Here is a 26991-nt window from a genome sequence, read left to right as displayed (position 1 = left end):
AATATATCGTTCGGTTCAACGGCTCCATCATGCCTGTAAAATATGAGAAGATGGAAGCACAACACAGAATAATCCATACATGTTTCTGTTATGATGTATTTCAGATTTAGCAGCTTCACGCGTGTTTCTTTTCTGTGATTGGGTCGTTTACATGAAGCATTTTTTAGAAAATAGTTACATTTTTCAGCATCTTCTGGCATCTCCACTCTGATCATATGGTTTGGCATGCGTGTACATGATTTGAAAATAAAAGCTATTAAGCATCAGTCTGCTAACAGTGATTATCAGCCAGGCCCATCACTCTTCTTTAACAAGACCCTGAGTGGTTTTAGAGAAAAGTCCTGTTTGTTTGCTGCAACAGGCTGCAGAGCCTCAGGCTGTGTTTACTGCTGACAATATCTACATAGCAGAATAAGTATAATGGGTTCCTGAGTGATTTGGAAAAGGCTGCCAGAGAGACAGCCCTTTTTTCTGCGTGGTTGTTTGTCTATCAATTAGAGTGTCAATTAAATAAATGTGTTTGGGCTCCATCTTGCCGCTGGCAAAGAACAGAGCTGTCTAGAGACACACCTACAGGAGGTTCCCCGCCAAAATCACTTTCAACACATTCCCGCTCAATAAACACGATCACACAGAGATACTGGGCCTTGTTTGGGACTTACAAATCCAACAGCCAAACCACAGACTGACATTTTGTTCCATGAAATAGGAGCTTAGCTGAAAATCTGCTGTAGCACAGCAACGGAGCAACGGTGGGTTTAGCTGCAACGCAACTACAGACAAAACAAACATTTCAAATGACTGATTGAACTCAGAATAAGACACAAACAGAAAAACAGATAAGTAACAGACAGTGTGAACTACTACTAATGTGAAATGCCAACAAAATCAAAGCAAAATTAGTATCCAGTGAGTCATTGATGCCACTATATTAAAGACAATTAAAGGAAATGTGAAACGCTGCAATTTGTCATTGAGTTTGGAGAACTCCTCCATATGAGGGTCAGTGGAAACTCTGAGACTCTTTCCAAATGCAAATCCCACCACTTGTTATAAATGCCAAACACAAAACAAAGAACAAACATATTAATGCTACCAAACCAGAGCGCTTACCTCCAGAAGTAGAGCTTTCAAGGCCATCGAAACTATGTTGGGGTAACTAAATTTCTACGTTGGACGCAGAAAGTCACATAGAAAGGAAAACCAGAAACAAACAGACTACAGGCCCTTTAGCTTCTTGCAGCACAGTGTTGACTCTGGTCTTTACTGAGTTTGTTCAGTGGAAGAAAATCTAATATGATCTTTTCCACACTTCATCACCTCTTTTCCAAGTCTGTGTGGGAGAAAGTCACGACTCACATCCCTAACATGCAACCGCTGCTGCAGCATACCAGCGTTCATTGTTACAGATAACCTGCAGTCATTTATTGTCTTTGCTGGAACCAGTGTTGGGAAGGTTACTTTTAAAATGTATTCCATTACAGATTACAGATTACATGCCCCAAAATGTATTCTGTAACGTATTCCGTTACGTTACTCAATGAGAGTAACGTATTCTGAATACTTTGGATTACTTAATATATTATCATGCTGTTTACAACTACATGAATGTACTATTGCTGTGATTTATTACTGTTACTGAAGATCCGCGGCTCCGAACCGTAGTAAAGGGACCTCTGGCTAATACGGTGGGTTCAGTGTCGGCTCGTAGCTGAAAACTAGCTTTACTTTGTTGTCTGGGTCAACTTTGCTAGCAGAGACAGAGAGAGGCGTTGAAAGGCTGCTCCAACAGAACTTATTGTTTCGGAGGAAAACACGAACACGGTGTACAGTCGAGTCTTAATAGCTTACTTACAGCTGGGCTCGTCAGGCTCTCTTCTTGGCTGCAGTGGTTATTATTATATTTACATGCTTCCAGCTCCCGTTTCTGCTCGATGACAGCTCGTACTTTTCCTTTTTCTCCCTCCCTCGCTCACAGACACATAACGTGTATGGCAGTCCATTCTCCCTGCAGCACGGACTACACTGCCTATGATGCTACATTCTTTAGAGCTATACCTGTAGCATTCTGCCTGTTAGCTTAGCACAACAACAACAACAACAGGCGCGCTCTCACCCAGGAAACACGTAGAGAGAGAGCGTCACCCTGTAACCATGGCAACCGTAACGCTGCCTGGAACAACAGAACGTAGCTGTCAAACAAAACCCAAACAGTCCTGACCCGCCACAATATGAAACAGGGAAGTACCACCGTGTAATCCATTTATTTCAACAAAGTAACTGTATTCTAAATACCACCTTTTTAAACGGTAACTGTAACGGAATACAGTTACTCATATTTTGTATTTTAAATACGTAACGGCGGTACATGTATTCCGTTACTCCCCAACACTGGCTGTAACACAGTTCAGCACTAAAGACCAACTACATGGTTAACACTGAACACAAAGAGGAAGTGAAGCGGAGAGATCGCTGTGTTGACTGTATGCACAGAGACAAGCTGTGATGTCAGAGCCACACAGGGTCACGGCTGTCAGAGCGGCAGTGAGATGTGGACAGACAGTCAGGTCTTACCCTCTAAGACAGTGAGCTTGGCGCTGGTGTTGATCTCTCCCACGCTGTTGGTGGCGGTGCATTCATAGATGGCCTCATCGCGGTGGGTCCTCAGCGGCTGGATACGCAGCACTGAGCCTGAGCCGTCGTCAAACTCAATCACCTGAATCGGACAAAGAGCGGGTGTGACACAACGCCTGTTAACCAACTTAAAGCTTTTAGGAATGCAAGACAGCTTTGGAAGTATCCTGGTATCGCTAGTCTGAAATAACTGTTCAGTCCTTACATATGCAGAGAATGATGAGTTTGTTCATTAAATCAACATCTGTATCAGAAATAATCTGTTTTGTCAGTTTAAGTTATTGAGATTCCAGATGATTTGTTACATTATCAGACTGTCAGGATGCTTTTAAGACGTGTGCAACATATGTGAGAGTGCCAGTTGATTATATATTTTAAAATGCCAAACATTTACACAACTGTAGGAACCACTTCATTTTAACTTGTTGTAAGTTGTAAGGCAAGTTTATTTATATAGCACAATTCAACAACAAGGTGATTCAAAGTGCTTTACAGAGACATTAGAAACAAAAACAGGGCAGCACGGTGGCACGGTGGTTAGCACTGTTGCCGCACAGCAAGAAGGTCCTGAGTTCAATTCCACCATCAGGTCTTTCTGTGTGGAGTTTGCATGTTCTCCCCGTGTTTGCGTGGGTTCCCTCCGGGTACTCCGGCTTCCTCCCACTGTCCAAAGACATGCAGCTTGTGGGGATAGGTTAATTGGATAATCCAAATTGCCACTAGGTGTGAATGTGCGAGTGAATGTGAGTGTGAATGGTTGTCTGTCCCTGTGTGTTGGCCCTGCGACAGACTGGCGACCTGTCCAGGGTGTACCCCGCCTCTCGCCCTATGACAGCTGGGATAGGCTCCAGCGCCCCCCCTGAGAAGCGGAAGCGAATGGATGGATGGATAGAAACAAAAACAAATAAAAAGCATGATTTAAAATTGATGCAAACAAACTAACTAATTAACAAACTAACTAACAAAACAGTATATAAAATCAAAACAGGTAAAATCAGTAGTTAAAATGTAAGTTTTGAGTGCGGATTTGGTGTTTTATTCAAATGCAGCTGAGAACAGGTGAGTCTTCAACCTGGATTTAAATAAACTGAGTGTTTCAGCTGATCTGAGGCTTTCTGGGAGTTTGTTCCAGATATAAGGAGCATAAAAGCTGAATGCAGCTTCTCCGTGTCTGGTTCTGACTCTGGGAACTGATAAAAGACCGGATCCAGATGACCTGAGGGATCTGGAAGGTTCATCCTGGGTCAGGAGGTCACTGACCCAGTTGTAAGTCATGCATGGACAGTATGGGTCACTGCAACAAGCACAGGAAGGTTTGACCTTTCTGAGGCTTTTACATGTCATGGACTGAATGATAACTAAGATGAATATTAAAATATGAATAACATGCTGTGAGCATTGATCATCACTGACTCAGGTGTCAGATTTTAATCATCTTGTGTGAATAAAAGTATTCAACATGTAAAATCATGACATGATGATATTATTGGATCTGGATCATTGATTAATTAACACGTGTATTATTTTAACGTTGCAGATTATTTTCATTGGAGAAATAATGCTGATTTATTCAGAATATGCATACGATATTAATATTTCAATATTTTAAACATTACATTAAAATTTGAATCTGTCAGTGATGAAATACTTAGATGACAGGGCACAGAATAATGTCTCTCGCCACTTGTTGTAAGCTCGGCTGCCATCTTGTTTCTGCTTTGAAATGACTGAACGATCCTTCAGCTCTGGATGAGGACGTTCCCTCTGTGTCCCTTTAGCATCGGCCAAACCGAGGTTTCAGTGCGACTACAGTCGAAGGTGGAGCGTCTAATCTTAGGGAAGATTTGGATTAACTGAAGTGGCAGCTGCCAGATTTCATTCTGATTGTTTTGTTTACGAGCAGAGCAGCAGATCAGCACTTCGCCCGGCAGGAGAGTCGCCGAAGCTCCTGATGGGAGCAGCACCAGAGTGAGAAATGAGGGAAATCATTTGGACAATAAGGTGGAAATAAAAAGAGTGCAGCAGCTCAAAGAATGCTTGGAATGAGCTGAAGGACAAATGTGATAACAGACTTGACTGCATATCAGGTATGTAGGGGGCTGTGGTTCAGAGTCGGGGTCACGACACTTCCTCCCCTCTGAAATGTGTGCGACCCGAGCAGTGGACTGGCAGAAATCAAATTCCTGCCCTAATGAAGGAAGTGTGGAGCTGCACTTTCTTCCTGCCTCAGCAGGAGGTCGATCCAGCGAGCACACGGGGAAGCCATCAGTTTGAGCAACGCTTAGCCCAAAGGAGAATCACTCCCATCGCTCCGCGTGGTACGAGCCGGTTATATATCCATCGGACAGACGTAGAATTAATTCAAACGAGTAGCATCAGAGCTCCTGGTACAGAAAGAGGGGTTTGACACACATGCAGGCTGCAGGAAAGACAACCTATAGTTTTCCAATTAAAACACAGAACAAGGAGCCGAGCAGCTTCAAGCAGCAGAGAAACAAACTGTTGAGGCTCCTAAAACAATGTTGGTTTGTTTGTTCCAAAAGGAGAGTCAAGTTATAAACTCACCCATCACTCAGTGAACCTTTCTGTCTGTTACAGGAATACTGATGGATTTACTCACCTCACCTGAAAACCAGATTAGACGCTCTGTTACTGTTTTCATCACACTACCATTTATCTGTTAGCCATTCATATCTGACGCTGCACACTTACACGCTCATGTAAATTCTTTTGTTAGCTGAAACAAACTCAGATGCTCTACAAACCTCGACATTAACAAAGCACATCTTCTGCATGTTAAAACCAAAACCAGGCCCTGGTTGAAATGTCAACACCTGCATTCATTTACTGTTTACTTTCAGCTGCCTACAAACACTCGAAGATGTCCAGGAATGATTGTTTATCTTTAATAACTCATCAGACTGGACACTGGGCTTAAGGACATGCTACGCCTCGCCGCTGCTTTTGAAGTCACTGAACGAGATCGTTCACCTTTGTATGAGCTGCTGTTGCCTTTTTCAAGAGAATCGTCGTCTGGTTGTGGAAATAAAAGTGCTGTGACGTGTTCTGTAGTACAATCGCTGAGAGCTCAGGACTCTCCCATCGTGCACATATCATCATATCTCGTGTCTTCCAAAGAGACAAATTTACAGCTAACATATCCAGATGCTGGGCTTCTATAATTTTGAAGTGAAAGACACTCACTGGTCTGCAGTGTTGGGAAGGTTACTTTTAAAATGTATTCCATTACAGATTACAGATTACATGCCCCAAAATGTATTCTGTAACGTATTCCGTTACGTTACTCAATGAGAGTAACGTATTCTGAATACTTTGGATTACTTAATATATTATCATGCTGTTTACAACTACATGAATGTACTATTGCTGTGATTTATTACTGTTACTGAAGGTCCGCGGCTCCGAACCGTAGTAAAGGGACCTCTGGCTAATACGGTGGGTTCTGTGTCGGCTCGTAGCTGAAAACTAGCTTTACTTTGTTGTCTGGGTCAACTTTGCTAGCAGAGACAGAGAGAGGCGTTGAAAGGCTGCTCCAACAGAACTTATTGTTTCAGAGGAAAACACGAACACGGTGTACAGTCGAGTCTTAATAGCTTACTTACAGCTGGGCTCGTCAGGCTCTCTTCTTGGCTGCAGTGGTTATTATTATATTTACATGCTTCCAGCTCCCGTTTTTGCTCGATGACAGCTCGTACTTTTCCTTTTTCTCCCTCCCTCGCTCACAGACACATAACGTGTATGGCAGTCCATTCTCCCTGCAGCACGGACTACACTGCCTATGATGCTACATTCTTTAGAGCTATACCTGTAGCATTCTGCCTGTTAGCTTAGCACAACAACAACAACAGGCGCTCTCTCACCCAGGAAACACGCAGAGAGAGAGCGTCACCCTGTAACCACGGCAACCGTAACGCTGCCTGGAACAACAGAACGTAGCTGTCAAACAAAACCCAAACAGTCCTGACCCGCCACAATATGAAACAGGGAAGTACCGCCGTGTAATCCATTTATTTCAACAAAGTAACTGTATTCTAAATACCACCTTTTTAAACGGTAACTGTAACGGAATACAGTTACTCATATTTTGTATTTTAAATACGTAACGGCGGTACATGTATTCCGTTACTCCCCAACACTGCCGGTCTGCATGCTTAATCTCTAAAACTATAATGAATAAATATACAATCCAGGTAAGTTGTAAAATATAGATATATAACGCATCATGAATAAATGTGCTGTGACTATGTGAAGAGCAAAATCTGAACAAATCTGGAGCATCTAATGAAAAACAAAACATTAAACAGGTAGGTGAGCAAATATGACCCCTGTGTGAGAGGATCTGTTCATGAGGATTAAAATAGTTGGGCTGTGGCTTTTTATAGACCAAGATTAAAGCTTTTTAATTGCAGAAACCAAATAAAACTGAATAACAGACAACGTGAGTGAAAGTACTGGACTGTCTTTCTGCACTGGGAGGTGGTGCATCCACACCACACACAGGGTCCCCATCAGTTTCAATAATGCTGAGCAGACAGGTGGAAGATAATTCCTATTACTCACAACGACAGGAACCAAGTGTCTCCGTCTACGCAGGACTCATGTTGAGTCACTTCAGCTGAAGTCATTGGGTTGGCTGGCAGCTAATGAGCCTTCCTGCTGCTCCAGAGTCCTGCAGGCAGGCTTGTACAGTCCTATTTATTAAGCTTTTGCTGCGTGTGTTAATGCAGCTGCATGAAGAAAAGGTCGACTTTCTGCTCAGTGCTTCTGTTCGTTGTATAGAAGCTTTTTGCAGTAGATGAAAAAATATCCTTCAAAGTTCACTTCATTTAATTTAGTCACAAAGCACATCAATCACAAACGTACAAATCTGTGAATAAATAGAAAAACAGCGTTACATCACATGCAGCAGTCCTGTTTGGCTGACTTGACTTATAGGTTCGATCACACAAATAATCAGTCATGTTATTAGTTCAGAGCTAGAAGTCAATCTCAGTCATTAGTTAAGCAAATCATTCCAGCGCCGTAACTCAACTCGCTCGTTAAATGAAGTCACAACATTCCTCTCTCCCCACCAACCATCGACTATCGGATGAAGCTCGTGGTGTTTTTTTAATAGACATGAAAAACTTTTCAGGTGTCATTAGGGATGGGTATCGAAACCCGGTTCTTGTTGAGAACTTCCCACTGTTTCAGTTCCTTGGAATTGTTTGCCATTTTTGCAAACGATTCCCTTATCGATTCCAGTCGCCCTGAATGACGTCACCACGTTGCGGAGCGTCATTTACCTGGCAGCAAACATGGCGGCTCAAACGCTCAAAAGTTTGGTTACACTTTACGAGAACGGATGACAACAGGACAACTTGCAATACTTGCAAAGTAGATATTTAGTTTAAGAGAGGAAACACTACGAATATGCAAAAGCATTTGCTCACAAACACACGATGACCTTAAATGAATGTCGTGTTTTTAATTCCTCGTGAATCTCAACCCAGCAGCAGCGGTAACGTTTGCACGTCCTCTCCCGTTAATGCGGCAGGTAAATAATCAACAACAGTGCAGATTATGTTAGTGCGATCTGCCTTATTACAAACCTGCCATTACTGTGCGTTTAGGTGACCATGATGAGACAGAGTCTGGCTCAGATGCTGGCAGTTCTCGCTGCAGTCTACCGTAGCGTCTCCTTTCAGGCAGGATAGACGAATGTCACCGAGCAGAGACTCAGTTTGTGGTCAAAGGCTTGCAGCCGTTTGCCACAGCAGATGATTTTCAGTAAGTGAATGTGTTTAATTGTAGGCAGGGACATTACTGGATATTCTTGTGTAACTGCTACAGAATAATTTATGTTATACTTTGTTATTGCTGCAGAAGAATATTTATTTTATTATTTTACATTCACAATTTTTTTTCCTGGGGACCCTGTGACACCCCATTGAAGAGCTGTAGGCTGGATCTCTGAAGATCTCACTGTTGGGTTTGTAAGGCCATGTTACTCCTACATTTCTCTCTTGTTCAAAGAGAAGATATAAAACAAAGTTCTGAGCTATTAGACCTTAGTGTTCTCCTTTTTAAAAAGAATCGAATCGTTAAACAGAATCGAAAATGGAATCGGAATCGTTAAAATCTTATCAATACCCATCCCTATGTGTCATTCTGGGCCTCTACAACATTTTATTTTATTACTAATATGTGCTGCACATTAGTTTATGTGCAGCACATATTCAAGCTTGAAGGTACCAGATCAGTTTATGTAAACTAGGCCAGCTTCACTCCAACTGTTGCTGGTAGTTTGTTTCCATCTTCATTCAAGTCAGGTCAGATGTTCAAAAGATCAAAGGTTACAGCAGGGCTAGTGCTAATTCACCTCTGAGGACAGAAGGATGCACTTTGCTTATTATTTGATGACAGTTTTCTTTCTTCACTTACGTTGTGAAAGAATCCGTCCCTGTTTCTGTAGCAGGCTGTAAACATACTTTAACAAGGGAGTCGGTGCAGATTGATGCGCTTTTGAAGCCAGCCTCAAGTGGCAATTTAGAAGAATTGTGGTTTTTGTTGCTACCACACAGCACACACTTTTCAGCTGCACGGGTTGGCTGCACTGTCCTGCTATTGATGTAAATGTTGCTTTAACTGCACAACTAATTATTGCTGCAGACAGAGCAGAGACATCCCATATCTACGTCTCTCCTCAAACACACTGCAAAACATGTTAAGGAATTTAAGCTCAACTCCACCCATTAAACCAGGTCCTGTCCTGACACCGAGCCTTTACTGGAAATGACCTGTAATCATGTACTTTAAAAAAAAACTGCATGATTACAAAACGTATTTAAAGGTCACACAGCCTAAAGTTACATTAAAAAAACTACAGAGAGACTTTTTAACTCTGCATATTTTATCTTCTGCCAGCGTTTTGTAGCTCGCACATGTATCTAAATTACGCCGATTCAAAATGTCACCATGCATGTATTTTTTAATTATTGTTTTTAGTACTGATGCTGAGAGACGAGATAATCAGGGTTCTGCTCACTGAGTTTTTCAGAATTATGCAAATAAAGAAAAGACATTTAATATCTAATCAAAAGATATTTCAACCTGTCATTAAAACGTCGTGTTTGTTCACAGAGAGCTGAAAATACACTTTTTTCCTTTTACGAATAAAAGAAACAAATGATCCAGTTGAAACCAGCAGATATGAACTTTGTTGGTACGTCAGTGGTTTTTCTGGGCTCCTATGAGTCAGTGGTCGTGCATTCAGAAGGTCTAAAAATGTGCAGAGCTGCTTCAGTAATAATAAGAAGGAAGGATATGTGTATTCCCGTCTACAGAGACATTTATTTCCTGCATTTGACCCGGCCTAAGCTCTAACGCCTGAAAACTAGCTTCCAAGTATAATGCAGATACAAACAGTGCCTTGTGTCAGTTGGCTGGAGACGTTGGAGTAAACACGTAACCTCCACACATAAAAGCCATGCTTGAGCCATAGACTGTATATTAAAGATGGACACTGCCACTATAACTTCACCCACTGATTTGCGAAGCTTTAAACGTTTCACATACAGTCTGTGGTTTAAACCCGGGACCCTCTCACTAAGAAGCCACGATGCTTATTGCTGAGCCAACGTGCGGTCTTCATTTGGCTTGAGATGTCTCGAAGCTTTGAATAAAAACCTCTGAATGTGATGATATTTTTCCCTCTTTTTTCAGATGTTTTAATGAGAAGATCTCCAGTCAAAAATGTAAAAAAGAAATCATTAGTTCCAGTTTTTCTGTCTGGTCTGATCATTTTCCAGCACACACACAGTCTACAACCTCTTTCCTACATTTCAAAGTGAGAAATAAAACTTTGATATTTGAGCTTTAATTGTTTGCTGTTCTGCTGAACAAAATGAAACGCACTCAATTCAAATTTAACTCATGATTTTTAAAAGCTTCACTCATAACATAGACATGTGACACATGTGAGACATGTGAGACATGTGAGAGATGCTTCTGAGCACAATCACACACACTAAATAAACCTGATGGCCACTGCAGGTTATTAGAGTTCTGCTCCACCATTGAACCCACAGACATCACAATCTGCACCTCCTCCTCTAATTCTGAGCCTCAAGTGTTTTCATTAGAATAACACAACTAACATCATTTGCATTAAGTGGTTTTCAAACAGGCACTAAATGGAGAAAGCTGCTGTGTCTGATTTTTTGTGCATGGTAGTAATGAATAAATACACCACCAGCCTGCAGGTTGGCCTCTCTCCTAAATGCACGCACATCTTCTTGAGCGGTATGTTGCATATGTTCGATAAAATGACAGCGTGTGACCTGCTGCTCTGTATCACACAAATGCAGACAGGTAATGAGCAGTGAAGGTGTGAGACAAGGAGGTGTTGCACATTCAAACACTTCAGACAGGGAGCTTTGAGGCCAGCTCACACGTCGTACCTCAAAGCGCTGGGAGCTGACTTTCTTTCCCTTTTTCATCCAGGTAATGCGAGGCTTGGGCTCACCGACCGCCTGGCATACGAACGACGCCACTCCTCCCGAAATCCCCGTTTGATCCTCGGGGGACTTGATGAAGCTGGGCGTGCCTAAGGGAAAGAAACGGAGATGAGGGCAGGAAGAGAGCAAAAGCAGAGTCAGATGGAGAGCCCTGACAGAGAGACATCTCTGTACTTGCTTTAAGTCCTGCAAGAACAATATGCTCTTTCAAAAGCTGTTTCATGCCTGTAGCCACACCCAGCCGTACAAACAGCCCAGCACCATCCTTTCCCTGAAATATGCAACATCCGTCAGTCTTATTAGTGGCAGAGAGCAGGCAGATGTGAACGGACAGATGGAAACCTTGAAAAATCTGCTTTGAATGCATGAATAAACATGAATCATAAACCAGCCCTGTGACCATAATACTGTACATCACCAACATGAAAGGCTGGAACAAGTGTTGTGCATGGATAATAGTGCAGCTCAGAAGATCCTTTTTAAAATTCAGGTCATGGTCTCACATGTTAACCATACACAGTGGTGGTTTGGACCACTAGTGCAGTTATGATGCAATGTTTAAATGAGCACTGGACCTGTTCTCGACGAGCAACTTCATAAAAATACATGAGAAATGTAGCAATATATGTAGGGGAGTTGTAACGTGGGTCAGTTGTAACACTTCCAGTTTCTCCAATCAGGGCTAAGTTTCAAATGATGTGACTCATCCTGTGCATGCCCAACTCAGTTCTGCTATCACATGTGAAAAATCAGCACATTTGGTCAAACACAGACAATTTAACATGAAAAAAGTAATTTGTATGCCAAAAAGTAAGTACTACTTTAGTAGTAGTACTTACTTTCTTAGAAACTTTTTTAAGAAAGTAAGTAAAGTTTCTACTTTATTTCAATTTCTAATAGCATTATTTGCTTTGCAGTTAAACTCATCAAACTTAAATTAAGTTATTTGTATGTCTATGGGGATATATTCTGTGTAGGTCTTTAGTGCTAATGTTTTAGCCGTTGGCTGTAATGTTAGCTAGTTCATGGCTATAGGAGTCTGGGTCAGTTGTAACAGCAACAGTCTGGGTTAGTTGTAACTAGGGATGGGTACCGGTATCCGGTGCCATGATGGCACCGGTTCTGACATAAACGGTAGTAACCAGACCGAAAAGCAGCCACATTTCGGTGCTTTATTTTCCTGAGCTGTGATACACTTTCTTCTTCCTTACATTTGTATTGGCGGTTGGCAAACAACTGAAAGGTGCATTACCGCCACCAACTGGTATGGAATGATACGCTTTAGATTCTAGCCAATCATTTTACGTTTCCGAGGATAGTAGGCGGGTCCAGGTACGTACGTTCTTTTAGAGCAGAGCTACAGATTAAAAATGTCCAAGGCGAAGCGTCAAAGTCTGGCTGTACTTCACAGCAAAAGATGCAAACTCAGCAGCTGCAACAAGTGCTTTAAGCTGATACTGTGATGCTGTCAAAGGAGGTAACACCTCAAATCTGATGAAACACCTGGCGACGCATAGCGTTTTTTTTAAAAGCCGAGAAATGCGGCGTATTTGATAGCTTGCTGCGAGACCTCACACCGAGCACATCTACTGCGGGTGTGGTGCCTGTTATCGACCCGGAGTTAGCAACATCCCCCAAAAACCCGAAGAGGAGAGTCCTGGCCCCTAGCCCTGCCAGTGTAGCAGAAATGATGAGGATGATGATGCAGCAGCAGCCGTTCTTCTCTGCGTGAGTAGCTTAATGTTGTTCGTGTGTAATTTACGTTGAGTAGGCTAACCACGTTATTACATTAATGCATGTAAGGTGAACTAGCAAACACCATCATAGCTACATGCAGCTGTCTTCTTGTTTGATGGCAGATACTCCCTTCACCCTGGACAAAAAGGCTAAAATGACCAAAGAAAAAGTGGAAAACAGTTAAACATGAGAGGTTTTTGGACCAAGTTTGTGTTTTTTCCATTGTTTAAGCACCGGTTTGAGCACCGTTTGAGCACCGTTTAAGCACCGGCACCGTTTCAAAAGTACCGGTTTGGTACTGGTATCGGATAAAACCTAAACAATACCCATCCCTAGTTGTAACAATAATGCAGATGTTACAACTTACCACACTATTACTTTAACTTATATTAAACAAGTTGGGGCAACGACATCAGCAGAGAGAGGTTCACTGGTTGCTTTTGTATATGCGGTTAATGCCATTGGCAACACAATTACTCCACTGTTTGTGTTCCCACACATACATTATGCAGACCACTGTGTCAGAGATGGACCAGTAGGAAGTACTGGTAGTGGAAATAAATCAGGATGGGTGCAAGAAACAGATTTCCTCATCTTTCTGAAGCACTTTGCAAACCACACCAAGGTAAGCCATGATAAAAAGTAATGGGATTGCGATGCTGGTGAACAACTACATTTTTTCAGCTTCATTGTTATGTTCAAAATTGGTGCAAGAGTTGTAGGTTATAATGCCCACTGAGCCAATGAGGCCAAACTCAAGGAAGACCAACCAAAATTAATGAAATATTCAGTTGCAGAAAATTCCATAATTTGTCTTTTTTGGGGGGTTGGCATATGTTCAAAATCTAGATTTCTGCATTCTGCCACACACACACACACACACACACACACACACACACACACACACACACACACACACACACACACACACACACACACACACACACACACACGCGCGCGCACAGCTACATAAATGGCTCTAAGTGCATTCATGTGTTGAATAAACAAAGATTACATGTTAATGTTTTGTCAGTACCCTTATTTCATTGTGTTACATTTCACCCCAGGATATGTTACAACTAACCCAGACTATGGGGTTAATTGTAACATTTCACTCTTTGTGTTTGAGACCATACCATGCAATGGGTAATTGTGCTGCAGAGAAAATAGCTGCACTATTTAATAGCAGAGACATGTAAATACTTTGCATTACATTTTGAATCCACTACCTTAAAAGAGCTCCAAGCTACAGACAGAAATGTCAAAAATGTTACAACTATCCCCAGTCTCCCCTATATATTTATAAAACCTGGAGGAGAAGGCTTACCAATGTAAGCAAAGCAAGACAATTGTACATGGCGCTGTCCAAGAACCACAGAGTGAATATAGATATAGAACTTAAAGGATATCCGAGTGTAAAACTGCACAGTAAATAAGATTTAAAGCAGTCTGAAGATTTACAATTAAAAACACACAAGTTACCAAATGCCACAGACTTTCTATCGTATCTGTTAACATGTTGCAGCAAATTGATTCAGAGCATTTAACACTTCAGAGGGTCATTAATATGGACAAAAAAATCATTGGACATCCTCTTCCCTCCCTGAAGGACCTGTGCAGCACTCGCTGTCTCAAGAGGGCACGCAGCATCCTGCAGGACGGCACACACCCAGGACACTTTAAGCTGCTGCCATCTGGCAGGAGGTTCAGGCTGCTGAACAGCCTAATCAGTGCTAACAGCTGACCTGATTGGCTACCTGCCTGGACTTTTGGGGGGGTAACAACAATAACAATAATAATATTTATATTTGCAACAAGGCGCAATAATTATAATAATGTGCAATAATAATAATGTGCAATCCACTTATTCTTCTTTTTATACTTAATTTAAGTTACTGTGTCGTACGCAGTGCCGACGTCGGACAGTTCTCCAGTTTCAGTGCACTATTGTACTCTGTATGACTGTGATGACTATAAAGAGATATCTTATCTGATGACATCACCACAGCCCTCAGCAGGATGAACATGATTGTGAGACTTTCTGAGAACATCGAGACGACGTGAATAGTCGTTCTAAAGATATGATCAACTGACACGAACGTGTCTTAATTACTATCATCACACAAAGACATCCTGATAAAGCTTCGACTTTTTATTTTGTTTTATTTTCTCGTGTGTTTGACCTTTTTCAAAATTATTCCTCAATCAGACACCGGATGCATCTCCTGGTAGTTGTGACATATTTGATGGTATCATGACTAAAGAAATATCCCTCCATACTTACACATGTTTACTGAACAAATGCGAGTTATAAACAGTCATTTGATGTGTTTGGGACAGCTGAGCAGGTTATAACTCGTGAAATGAAGCCGGAGTTTTGATTACATTTGTAGGGTTTGTTTCATCTTCAAGGTTTAGGGTTTGAAATAAAACAATAAAGCTACATCAGAAACAGACACAATACAGCCGAACATTTCCAGGAGCTTTGAAGAACATGTTCAGGAATGATCTTAAACAGAGTGTATGTGTGCATTAGTCTGTCTTTGAGGAGCGTTCACTGTGCAAACTAAAACCATTACAACGATGTTATATGTCTGCGCTGGGGGCAGCGCTCTGCTACCACTAAAGATTATTTTTAAATGATTCTTTAAGCAGGGATCTGTCACAGCAGCGTGTACGCTTCGCCTGACTGTGATGTAAAATCAACATTTATGAGACACAATCAAATCACTGTTTGCGCATATTTGTCATTTGTTGTATGACAACAGAAACTGAGTGATGATTACATGAGAGCAGCCAAACTGTGTGTTTGCATCCGTGTGTGTGGTCCTAACACATCTAAGCTCAGTCTACAACCCAGATGCTAAAAGGAAATCTTGGTGCCAGAACAGAGTCGCAGAACAGAGCTGCAAATATAAACCGACGCCTGCGTTGGTTCATGCAGGCCAAGAAGTCGAGCTCAAGCCAAGCATTTCAGTGCCATCCCACACCGGCTGATGGGCTTAGCTACAAATCGAATTGGCTAATCTTATATACGGCTTGCTATTTAAACGGCCCATAGTTCCTCTGTGTCTGCAAGCCGCTTTGCAACCCAACTCCAGCCCAGTTCCTCCTTTTTACACCATATCTGACTTATATCTGTTTACTGTGTGCTCTGTTCTGAACAGAGGTGTTGCTGCCTCAGTCTTATGTACATACAGTGGGGCAAAAAAGTATTTAGTCAGCCACCGATTGTGCAAGTTCCCCCACTTAAAATGATGACAGAGGTCAGTAATTTGCACCAGAGGTACACTTCAACTGTGAGAGACAGAATGTGAAAAAAAAATCCATGAATTCACATGGTAGGATTTGTAAAGAATTTATTCGTAAATCAGGGTGGAAAATAAGTATTTGGTCACCTCAAACAAGGAAAATCCCTGGCTCTCACAGACCTGTAACGTCTTCTGTAAGAAGCTTTTCTGTCCCCCACTCGTTACCTGTATGAATGGCACCTGTTTGACCTCATCATCTGTATAAAAGACACCTGTCCACAGCCTCAACCAGTCAGACTCCAAACTCCGCCATGGCCAAGACCAAAGAGCTTTCGAAGGACACCAGGAAAAGAATTGTAGACCTGCACCAGACTGGGAAGAGTGAATCTACAATAGGCAAGCAGCTTGGTGTGAAAAAATCAACTGTGGGAGCAATCATCAGAAAATGGAAGACATACAAGACCACTGATAATCTCCCTCGATCTGGGGCTCCACGCAAGATCTCATCCCGTGGGGTCAAAATGATCATGAGAACGGTGAGCAAAGATCCCAGAACCACACGGGGGGACCTGGTGAATGACCTGCAGAGAGCTGGGACCAAAGTAACAAAGGTCACCATCAGTAACACACTACAACGACAGGGAATCAAATCCCACAGTGCCAGACGTGTTCCGCTGCTGAAGCCAGTGCATGTCCAGGCCCGTCTGAAGTTTGCCAGAGAGCACATGGATGATACAGCAGAGGATTGGGAGAATGTCATGTGGTCAGATGAAACCAAAGTAGAACTTTTTGGTATAAAGTCAACTCGTCGTGTTTGGAGGAAGAAGAATACTGAGTTGCATCCCAAGAACACCATACCTACTGTGAAGCATGGGGGTGGAAACATCATGCTATGGGGCTGTTTTTCTGCCAAGGGGACAGGACGACTGATCCGTGTTAAGGACAGAATGAATGGGGCCAAGTATCGTGAGATTTTGAGCCAAAACCTCCTTCCATCAGTGAGAACTTTGAAGATGAAACGAGGTTGGGTCTTCCAACATGACAATGATCCAAAACACACCGCCCGGGCAACAAAGGAGTGGCTCCGTAAGAAGCATTTGAAAGTCCTGGAGTGGCCTAGCCAGTCTCCAGACCTCAACCCCATAGAAAATCTGTGGCGGGAGTTGAAAGTCCGTGTTGCTCGGCGACAGCCCCAAAACATCACTGCTCTTGAGAAGATCTGCATGGAGGAATGGGCCAAAATACCAGCTACTGTGTGTGCAAACCTGGTAAAGACCTATAGTAAACGTTTGACCTCTGTTATTGCCAACAAAGGTTATGTTACAAAGTATTGAGTTGTATTTTTGTTATTGACCAAATACTTATTTTCCACCCTGATTTACGAATAAATTCTTTACAAATCCTACCATGTGAATTCATGGATTTTTTTTTCACATTCTGTCTCTCACAGTTGAAGTGTACCTCTGGTGCAAATTACTGACCTCTGTCATCATTTTAAGTGGGGGAACTTGCACAATCGGTGGCTGACTAAATACTTTTTTGCCCCACTGTATATGCACAAGGAAGAAGGGGAAGAACCAAAGTATAAGTTACTCCAGATGGACATAACCGTCTACTTTTGTGCAGTAGTGTAGACGGGCAATCGTGGCTCAAAGAGTTGGCAGTTCGTCTTGTAACCGGAAGGTTGCCGGCTTGAGCCCTGGCTCGGACAGTCTCGGACATGTGCCCAAGGACACTTCACCTACCGCCTACTGGTGATGTCCAGAGGGGCCGATGGCGCGATATGGCAGCCTCGCCTCTGTCAGTCTGCCCCAGGGCAGCTGTGGCTACAACTGTAGCTGCCTCCACCAGTGTATGAATGTGAGAGTGAATGAATAGTGGAATTGTAAAGCGCTTTGAGGGTCCTGAAAAGCGCTAAATAAATGCAATCCATTATTATTATTATAATAAAGTGATGCTGACCCAGGGACAGACTGTCTCTTTGAACCACATGTAGTATTTATGCACCAGTGTCAGTGATTTGTAGAAAAGCCTGGTGTCCATATTTCCAGTTTTTCATGTAGAAGTTTTCCTCTAATTTAGTGTGAAGCTTGTTTTAGCAATGTGACAGCTTGCTGTTCTCTTACTGCTGCGTTAAGTTACTGCTGACGCAAATCCAGCATGTCCTGCTGCTTCTGCATCACATTAAAAAACTACAAGTGACAAACCAGTCGAGCCACCGTGAGCTGAAGACGCCTGCAGGTGTGACCAGCACACCTCCATCACACCATCAAGGTGAGCAGCTTTACCTACAGGCTAATGCAGTGGAAGAATACACCTGCTGCTTACAACACACAATTTCTGCATTGCTCAGCTTGACTAACCGTCCGATTAAAGAAAAACTCTAAAGGTTTCCAGGCAATTTAATCATTTAATCATCTTGTTAAACTAATTGCATTTAGTGCAGTTGTGTTACTACATTAACTTTTAGGAAATGCTGATAACATTTATGATAAATTGTTTTTCTCTTAAGATAATATCACAGAATCTAAATTAATTTTAACACAAAGCAGCGTCTTGAAAAAAGATAATTGATGTGGTGGAACAAGCTGGTCATGTGTGATGTTATTAATATCTCCAGCATTGGTCCGGCGAGTCTGAGCATGTGTTGAATTCTTGTTAAAAAGAACACCGAGTCCTGTTAGCGCTCCATGGTAACACCAACAAAGACCGGCTCTCCTTCTGAGACAGACTGCTGTGAGTGTGGAGACTTTGACTAATGATTAAATATTCCTTGTTGGAGCTCCTCACCTCAGAGGCCTCACCTTTGTTCCCACAGAACGAATCGTAGCGTTGCTGTTTTCCTTTGGAGGTAGAAGCGGCTCCTTTATTGCCGGGTCAGTGTGTAAAGACGGCTGAGACAGGTGGGAGATACTTGAAGTGTTGGTGTTATAAAGCATCAAAGTCTTGTCATTCTCCGTGGCTTCCTCCCCTGCGTCATCGCTGCTCCCGATTCCCCCCCGTCAGCACGTCTCCTCCAATAACACTTTGTTTCTCTGATGTAACTTTGAAAAGCAGCAGAAATCAAAGATCATTCTTCTCGCAGGCTGCTGTCTGCCTGACTTCTGCTTGTGTGGTTAGTGGTTCATGGCTCCTTTCCATACAAAACCCTGTGATATATACACTTTCAGATTTTGTGCTACAGCACCCGAACTCACAAATACGTGAGTCCTGTGATTCAGCGATAAACACAAAGAAACATTAGCTACTTTCAGACCTTTTAACCTTTTTTTCTGTCTGCACTGCACAAAGTGATGACCACTGTATTTCCTTAGGCTGTGCACAGAGAGGCATCAATGTCATCACCAGAGAAAATGAAGAGTTGATTCAGTAATTTACAGCCATGAGAAGCAAATTAACTATTAGTAATGCAAAGGCGGTAGGTTCAACTTTTGCAAAATTTAAGGCAAAGAAACTGTCGATTGTTTACATGTGATGGTTTGAGAGGCACCTACGTAATCAGATGTGCTTCCTCTGTGGATGGGCCTTTAGAGCTGCAGTGCTCCCTCGCTGTAACGCGGTTCACCTTTCGCTGTTTCGCTGATTTTTTTGATGCAATTTTGCATGTTTTTTTGTTTTTTCACAGTGCATTGTGTTCCGCGTCCTGATTGGCTATAGACCATTGTCAATCAATCTCATGCCGTCTCCCGTACAGTACAAAATGCTTTCAGCTCGTCAAATTTACATAAATCTTTGATGGCAGTGTGAGTCTGAAGTGCTGCACTGTAGGTTTGTTTTCTCCCCAACAAACACGACACTAACTGACAGGAGAACAATAGGTCACAGGCAAGGATACCAGTGACAAGGCTGGATAGTTATGTTACAGCCGCATCTGTCAGATATCTGTCTCCAATACAAAAGACAGATGCATGTAGTATATCAGTCATTTCAGTCATCATGTCTAAAAAGTGCACAGCTTACCGTGTTCCATTTCTACCCCATCAAAATTCAACCACTGTGCGTAATATATACATACATAATTATTAGGGGTGCAACGATACACAAAATTCACGGTTAGGTTCGATACTTTGGTGTCACGGTTCGATATTTTTTCGATACAAAAAAAATGTTCATGCCTTTTTAATTTGTCATTTATTAAATTTTCACGGCACATTCTGCACCACATCTCTGTGCGTTCATCATTTGTTTGAAGCCAGCTCACCTCCTGCAACCACTTTTCCGAGAATACGCGCTTCTTTTTTTGGTTCGGACTCCTTCTGACATTTCTTAGGAGGTGGAGGAACATCACAGTAATTGCTTAAAGGAGCTTCTTCGACATCTTTAAGAGTTCTAAACAAACGTCTGTCCTCCTCCAGAAAATCTTATGTACGAAAACACGCGTTGCAACTTCTTATCTTGTGCACGTTTTTTATTTTGACAGCGAATGCGCACCTGCGGACCACTTATGTGCAGCCCTGGTTATTTAGCTCGTCATATTGCAGCCACAGAAATTCTTTTGTCCATGAAACCATAAAGCTGCACTTTCTTTTTGTCTTATAGTCTGATTTGTCATAACTTTTCCGTTTTGTGGTAAGCTTTTCTTTGGCTGTCACTTCTTCACCCTGACCTGTCTTATTTGGCTCAGCAGAACTAAAATATATATCCTGCTGCTTTTACACACGCACTCACATAACGCTCAGCGATTCTCTGCGATCAACCTCTCACATGTTTAAGCTGCGGGAGATTTCACTTGTCATGTTTGCACAGTAAGCTAACATTGATAAGACGATGTCAGAGGAATTGGTGCAAATTATCATCACTCACCAATCAGTGCTGTCGCTCTCTATACACAGTTCACGCGATTGCAAAGTGAAAGCAAAAAACAAGCACAAATTCAAACACATTTCAATATGTCACATATTGACAGTGGCTCACCGATGCCAATGACATAATTACCCAGCTACATTTCCCAAAGAATGCAAAAGCATTGACATATATTTTTCCTTCCTACTATAGCCCGACGGGCAGGGCAGAGATAGATTTTGGTAGCCCGACTGGAAAAATCGCTAGCCCCGGGACTTCAGGCTAGCGATTTTGCAGCCCTGTATCTGATGGAGAAATCCCTCATCTTTGGAAAAGAGAGTTTATTACAGAGAAATGTCTCTTTCCAAAATAAAAGCTCTACTATACGCTTCTTCTGGGCTATATTCTCAGCAGCATATTAAACATATCAGGTCCCCATAAGGAGAATCATGTGCTAACGGCTGTCTAAATGACTCGGGTAAAGTTTGTAGCATGCTGCTTGTTGTTTTTGTCTGCTTCCACTTGTCTTTGCACGAGGATGATGTCAGAGTAAATGTGCAGTCATATTCGTTGTGTTCCCACTAGTGCTGTCAGCGTTAATCTGAAATGACGTTAACGCCACAACACGGCAAATCTCCGTTAACGAGCTACTGCAGATCGCCCCGTGCGTGGGGCTGGACGGTCAACACGTTAACAAGCTAACTGCGCTAACACACTAGTTCCCACCCATGTAATTGAGCATTGCGTGGCACATCCAACACACTGTTTTACTTTAGTCCATGATGCGCTTACCTTCAGGGTCATACATCACATGAAGACCAAAATAGTTCCAAACGCCAGATCTGAATGAGGGTGGGGGAGGTTCAATTTGACATGTTGCAACGAGCTTAGCAGCTTGCCCTGTGCTCAGTGAATCTGTGTTCGACTACTCTGCCTAGGCTGCACTGTCGAGCGCAGATCCACTGAGCGCTCAACACAGACAGCATCGTCAGAAGGAAAGTTGATAAAATAAATTAAAAATGTTGTATTGTTCGATACATATGCATACCGAACCGAAAGCACTGTATCGAACGGTTCAATATCGATACGAGTATTGTTGCACCCCTAATAATTATGTTATACAGACGTTTCTCACGTGGGGCCATATGAACGTAACTGCCTGTCATATTGGACATGATATAAAAGTCACAAAGAAAAAAGTGTATTTTCCAAATGGTTATCAAGCGATTTCTTGGGTGTAGCAGGTTGAAATCAGTCGTGAAGAGTGTTGCACCACAGTCCTTCTGATAATTGCTTTGCTCACTGGGAGATTGCTGTGGTTGCCTGTAGTTGAAGGCAGCCACTCGTGTTAAAACGTTAAAAGAACAATTTTGCTAATTGGAAATGGAGACCATTCACCTTCAAAGTGAAAGCTGTGCCTCGGTGTTACAGCACGTTTCAAAATTCACAAAGGTTTTTGCAGCTGGTTGAGGAATGCAATTTTTTTCCTAGGAAGTTATGATTGAAGAGCATCACTGAAAGCTCTGCAGGCCCGAGTGACTGGGCTACAGCAATCTACAACTACTCTCCAGTTGGTCCGGGAATACACATGTGATAAATAGAAATACACTTTTTAAATGTAAGTAAAAGTCGTGTGTATAGCATACGCAGCATGTGTGTACAAGAACCCAAATTAAGTTCTGAGATTGGAAATCTGATGCAAAACCCTCATTTGTTCATGACTGTGTTTCATCAGCTTCATAAAGGCCGTCTTTTGTTTACATCCTTTCCTTTGACCCCCTTATTTCCACTTTAAGAAATGCAGTAAATGTAGCCGCGTTTCATACAGTGTTGGCGCTGACACACAAATGCTGATGCATTTATTAGAAACATCGAGCACGGAATAAAAGCCGTCTATCTTCTCTGGATGCAGCTGTGTGATGGCAGCACCTTTATGAATCAAAATGAAATTGTCTTCACACAACATTTCTATGATTTATTTTGAATCTTCACATGTACAATACACTCTAATGTGATGTATGTGCTGCAGCTACGAGAGCTGCTTCTGCGTGTCCGCTCGTGCACCAGCCTCAGCCGAGGAGCCCGGACCATCAATCAGTAGTCAACACACTTCGCAGCACCGTGACAGCAACATTTTCAGAGTGGCAGGCTGCAAGGAGAAATGCGAATGTTTCAAGCAGGGGTTAAATCCTTTTTCTTCCCCAGCAGGGAGCCACGAAGAGCCTTTTGCAGGCGAGGCGAGACATTTTAACAGCAACTTTTAGCAGCTGATAAGTTTGCTCTTTAAAGTTCAACGTGACTCAAAACCCACCTGTACAGTTGGATCCAACAGTTTGTCCTAAAGAACATTTCTTGTAACAGAAATTGTACATCAGATTGATAAAAGTTCCCGATGATGGTCAGTGTTCAGGAGGAAAGACTTTCACTGCATTATGCAAAAACATGTTGGCAGAATGAAAGAAAGTCTGCACAGTTTCATCTGAGCAGCCAGAAGTGGGCGGATCAGACCATTATTAAGCTATTTATTTCACATGGCTGTTGATCACTGACCCAAGGCCTAACAAATATAAAACATGCTCGTGCCCTCCCCTCTTCTCTCGGGCAGCTGCTCGTTGCCTTGGTCTCCCATTATTCCCTGACCTGTTTGCAGCTGTTTCTTGGCCTTATTTTCTTAGAAACATGCTTGTTTGACATCTTTAACAGGCATCTATGATGGAGAGGGAAACAGTTAAATACTCTGTATGTGATAAGCGTGCAGTTATCTGTTCATCGTGAACTCATTTGCTTTCCTATTGTAATTGTTACTGTAGGGAATTAATAGTGAGATACAGATTATTGGGCAGCGCGGTGGTTTGCACTGTTGCCTCACAGCAAGAAGGTGCTGAGTTCAATTCCACCATCAGGCCGGTTCTGTGCTTCCTCCCACCGTCCAAAGACATGCACTTAGTGGGGATAGATTCATTGGAAACACTAAATTGCCCATAGGTGTGAATGTGAGCACGAATGGTTGTCTGTCTCTATGTGGTAGTCCTGCGACACACTGGTGACCTGTCTAGGTTGTATCCTGTCTCTCGCCCTAAGACAGCTGGGATAGGCTCCAGCACCCCCACAACCCTGAAAAGCGTCTAGTGTCTACTACGCTTGTGTGGTATCATTTACATTTACAATTTCCCGTTGTGGTAATCGTCAGTGCCATCACCTCTTCAAGCCACCAGAGGACAGTTTGTAAAGTCAGTAGCTGAGCTCAGTGAGCTGTTAATAATAATAATCATGTATACTTTATTGATCCCGTGGGGAAATTACTTTCTCTGCATTTGACCCATTCACTCAGTGAAGCCACTAAGCAGGCGCCCCTGAGCGAGGGACGGTACCTCGCTCAGGGGAACCTCAGGGTTGCCATTCAGTGGATTCGAACCCCCGACCTTCCGATCATGGGGCCACCACGCTACCTACTGAGCTGCGGTGAATTTCAGTGAAAGTTTTACTCGTAACATTTAAAATCCTTCTTGACGAAGCTGTGAGCAGCTGAGTTAGCTGTGAGTTGTTGAAGACTCATGTTAACACTTTTAAAAATATATGATGCTAACCTTCAAAGTGAAAGCTGTGCCTTAGTCTTACAATGTTTAATTTGATTTTCTATATCAATGTGTTGCTTTTACCCACTCTCATATTTCACAATGCTGCTGTAAACATTCCAGAAGAATCGAGCTGGTGTCTGCTGGCGTGTTTAGGCTCATGATGGTTTTACATATCAGGGGACTGCATATAAATAACATGCCACTGGGTACGTCTCCAGTGTCATGTCTGTGCATTCAAGCTTTTGCTCTAAAATTACAGCATCAGATTAGACACACCTACGGTAAAGGTGACGTTCATGGAGCAAATGAGATGTGGAGGCCAACACCTTTTTGCTGTGTTGTTGTTACTAGCATGGAAGGAACATTTAAAGTTGTGCATCATTACACGGGGAGCTTCATTTGAGGGGAGAGTTTTCATTCGTTACAGGTGCAGTCACAGGACAGAGCAGTTACCTGCTTCGTGACTAATTTCTTGTAAAAAATGTCCGTGGATCAAGTTGCCATTAAAAGTTGCTGCATTTTGAGCCACCTCTGCATCAGCGGTGAGGATTTTGCATGTATTTAGTGGGCAGGTAGTTGCTCAGATAGTTCATGTCATCTGGAGGAGGTAGGAGATACGCTGACACACAAACAATTTACTGACATTTACTGACACATGCAAAGAAGAAAACGACAACAACAAAAAACCCAGCACCCTTAGAGCAAGCTGCAAGTCTCCAAGCAGAAACAGATATAGCCTGACTATAATAGGTTTAGCATGTGCTAAATGCCAACTCCTCCCTGCTCATTTAGCGGCTGATCTTTGAATAAAGCCAATCTCACAGAGGACATGCATGGCTGGAGCCACAGAGGAGAGGCTGCTGTGCAAGAGGGAGGCAGTGTAAGGCAGCAGCCCACAGGAGACACGAGCTGCCTCTCCACACAGGCTTTTTATGGGAATTATTCTGTACAGAAATGCTACAGAGGGAGCTACAGGGAGAAGAGCTTCTGTTTTTCACAGGAAAAAAAAAGGTCAGCGGACGCTTTGTGGAATGTGCTCCGTGCAACTTTCCTCATGTATGAGACTTTTTATGGGGATGTTTGAGCAAACTGCAACACAAATCTGATTCCTCTAAATCCCCTGGTTGCTCGGTCGATGCTAGCTCCCACATGGTGCGCATGAGCACTGAAGCTTGCTTTTCTATCAAGTGTTGTCTGGACAATAAACTGGATTCAAAAACAAATGCTCTACTTTGGCCCCTCAATCTAAAACCTATATGTTTGATTAGAGGACGACACCAAATTGGTTGAACGTGAGAGTGAATGGCTGTCCTATTTTCTGCATTAGCCCTGAAACTGTTTAGCAACCTGTCAGGGTGTATCTTGATTCTCACCTAAGGAAACAACTCAGTTTGGTTGCCATATTTGTGTCATACCTGCCTCTGCAAACCACACTCAGTAGATGCTTCTCATTATGCAAACTTATGCTTCCTCACATGCTCCTGTTACTGACGAATCTGCCATCATGCAGGTTTTCAATCCCTTAGCAGCCCCTTGAGGTGATGAGGAGCAAGGTGGCTTATAGAAGAGGTCTTTGCCACCTTATGTGTCTTGCATCACTTTCCCCCTCTCCAGTATCAGTGCTTTAAGGAGATAAGATGCGAGGAAGAGAAATGTTGAGGGAAGCAACGAGATATGTTAGCATAATGAAAACGCTCTCCTTTACTCATCTCTGCTTTCACTCCCTCCTCAAATAGTTGGATTTTCCAAGTGGGGAAGTCGGTTCACTGACTTTGTGTTCGTGTGCTGCCAAGATCGAATGTAAAAATAAACATGCACATCACAAACACAATGTGTTGTATGTTACTCCTCAGAGTATTTAAAACACACTTTGCCAACTGCTCTCAGCACACATATAATTAGGGCTGCTAGATTATGGCAAAAATGATAATCACGATTATTTTCACTGAGATCTCGATTATTTGACGATATTTATTTAACAATAACAATGTGTTGAATAATGACTTTAAAGATTGTCTGAAAAATAATATAAAATAGTGCAAATACTGATAACAGTGCAAATGTTTGCAATATAAGAAATAAATGAAAAATGTAAACATCTATGTTTAGTGAACTTTGCAGTGTTGCTCTGTGGTGCAGCTACGACACTGTAGCAAAGTTTACACACTGTGTCTACTTGATCCACGTCTGACTCTGAACCCATAATGTTTCCACACCACTCAAGTTTTTTTACCTCTTTTCAACCAACAGCAGTCACTCTCCTCTCCAAATAACTTCTGCTGAGCTTTCCGAGCTTCCCTCGGGTCCTCTTAATCAGCGGTCCCCAACCCCCAGGCCTCGTGAGTCGTTTGGTACCGGGCCGCGAGAGTTGAGGCTCAGGTGTGAAATGTAAAGTTTTCAGGGTTTTTATCGGCATAAACCGGTCCGTGGCGCAAAAAAGGTTGGAGACCGCTGCTCTTAATTGTTGTGACGCGTGTTCGAAATGCAGAG

The 26991-nt window shown here is 42.6% G+C and overlaps 1 protein-coding gene and 1 long non-coding RNA gene across 6 annotated transcripts in view; both read right to left on the bottom strand.

Annotated features, from left to right (window-relative positions):
* ptprfa (protein tyrosine phosphatase receptor type Fa) overlaps positions 1-26991 on the bottom strand; it is a 381399-nt gene that overhangs the window by 218390 nt on the left and 136018 nt on the right. For all 5 annotated transcript variants that reach the window (XM_085133098.1, XM_085133099.1, XM_085133100.1 and 2 more), the window contains 2 exons: positions 11097-11242; positions 2575-2716 (listed from right to left, as the gene is read on the bottom strand). In XM_085133098.1, coding sequence (XP_084989224.1) covers positions 2575-2716; positions 11097-11242 — 288 coding nt within the window. The remainder of the gene's footprint in view (positions 1-2574; positions 2717-11096; positions 11243-26991) is intronic.
* Positions 3143-11089, bottom strand: LOC146502357 (uncharacterized). Its single transcript, XR_014869389.1, has 2 exons — positions 5609-11089; positions 3143-5499 (listed from the first exon to the last, which is right to left on the bottom strand). It is a non-coding gene; the product is annotated as an uncharacterized LOC146502357 (long non-coding RNA).

The sequence above is a fragment of the Neolamprologus multifasciatus genome, chromosome 15, assembly GCF_963576455.1.
Source record: "Neolamprologus multifasciatus chromosome 15, fNeoMul1.2, whole genome shotgun sequence".
Lineage (NCBI taxonomy): Eukaryota > Metazoa > Chordata > Actinopteri > Cichliformes > Cichlidae > Neolamprologus > Neolamprologus multifasciatus.
The sequence above is the reverse complement of the archived record's forward strand: the minus strand, read 5'-3'. Positions and strand labels throughout refer to the sequence as shown.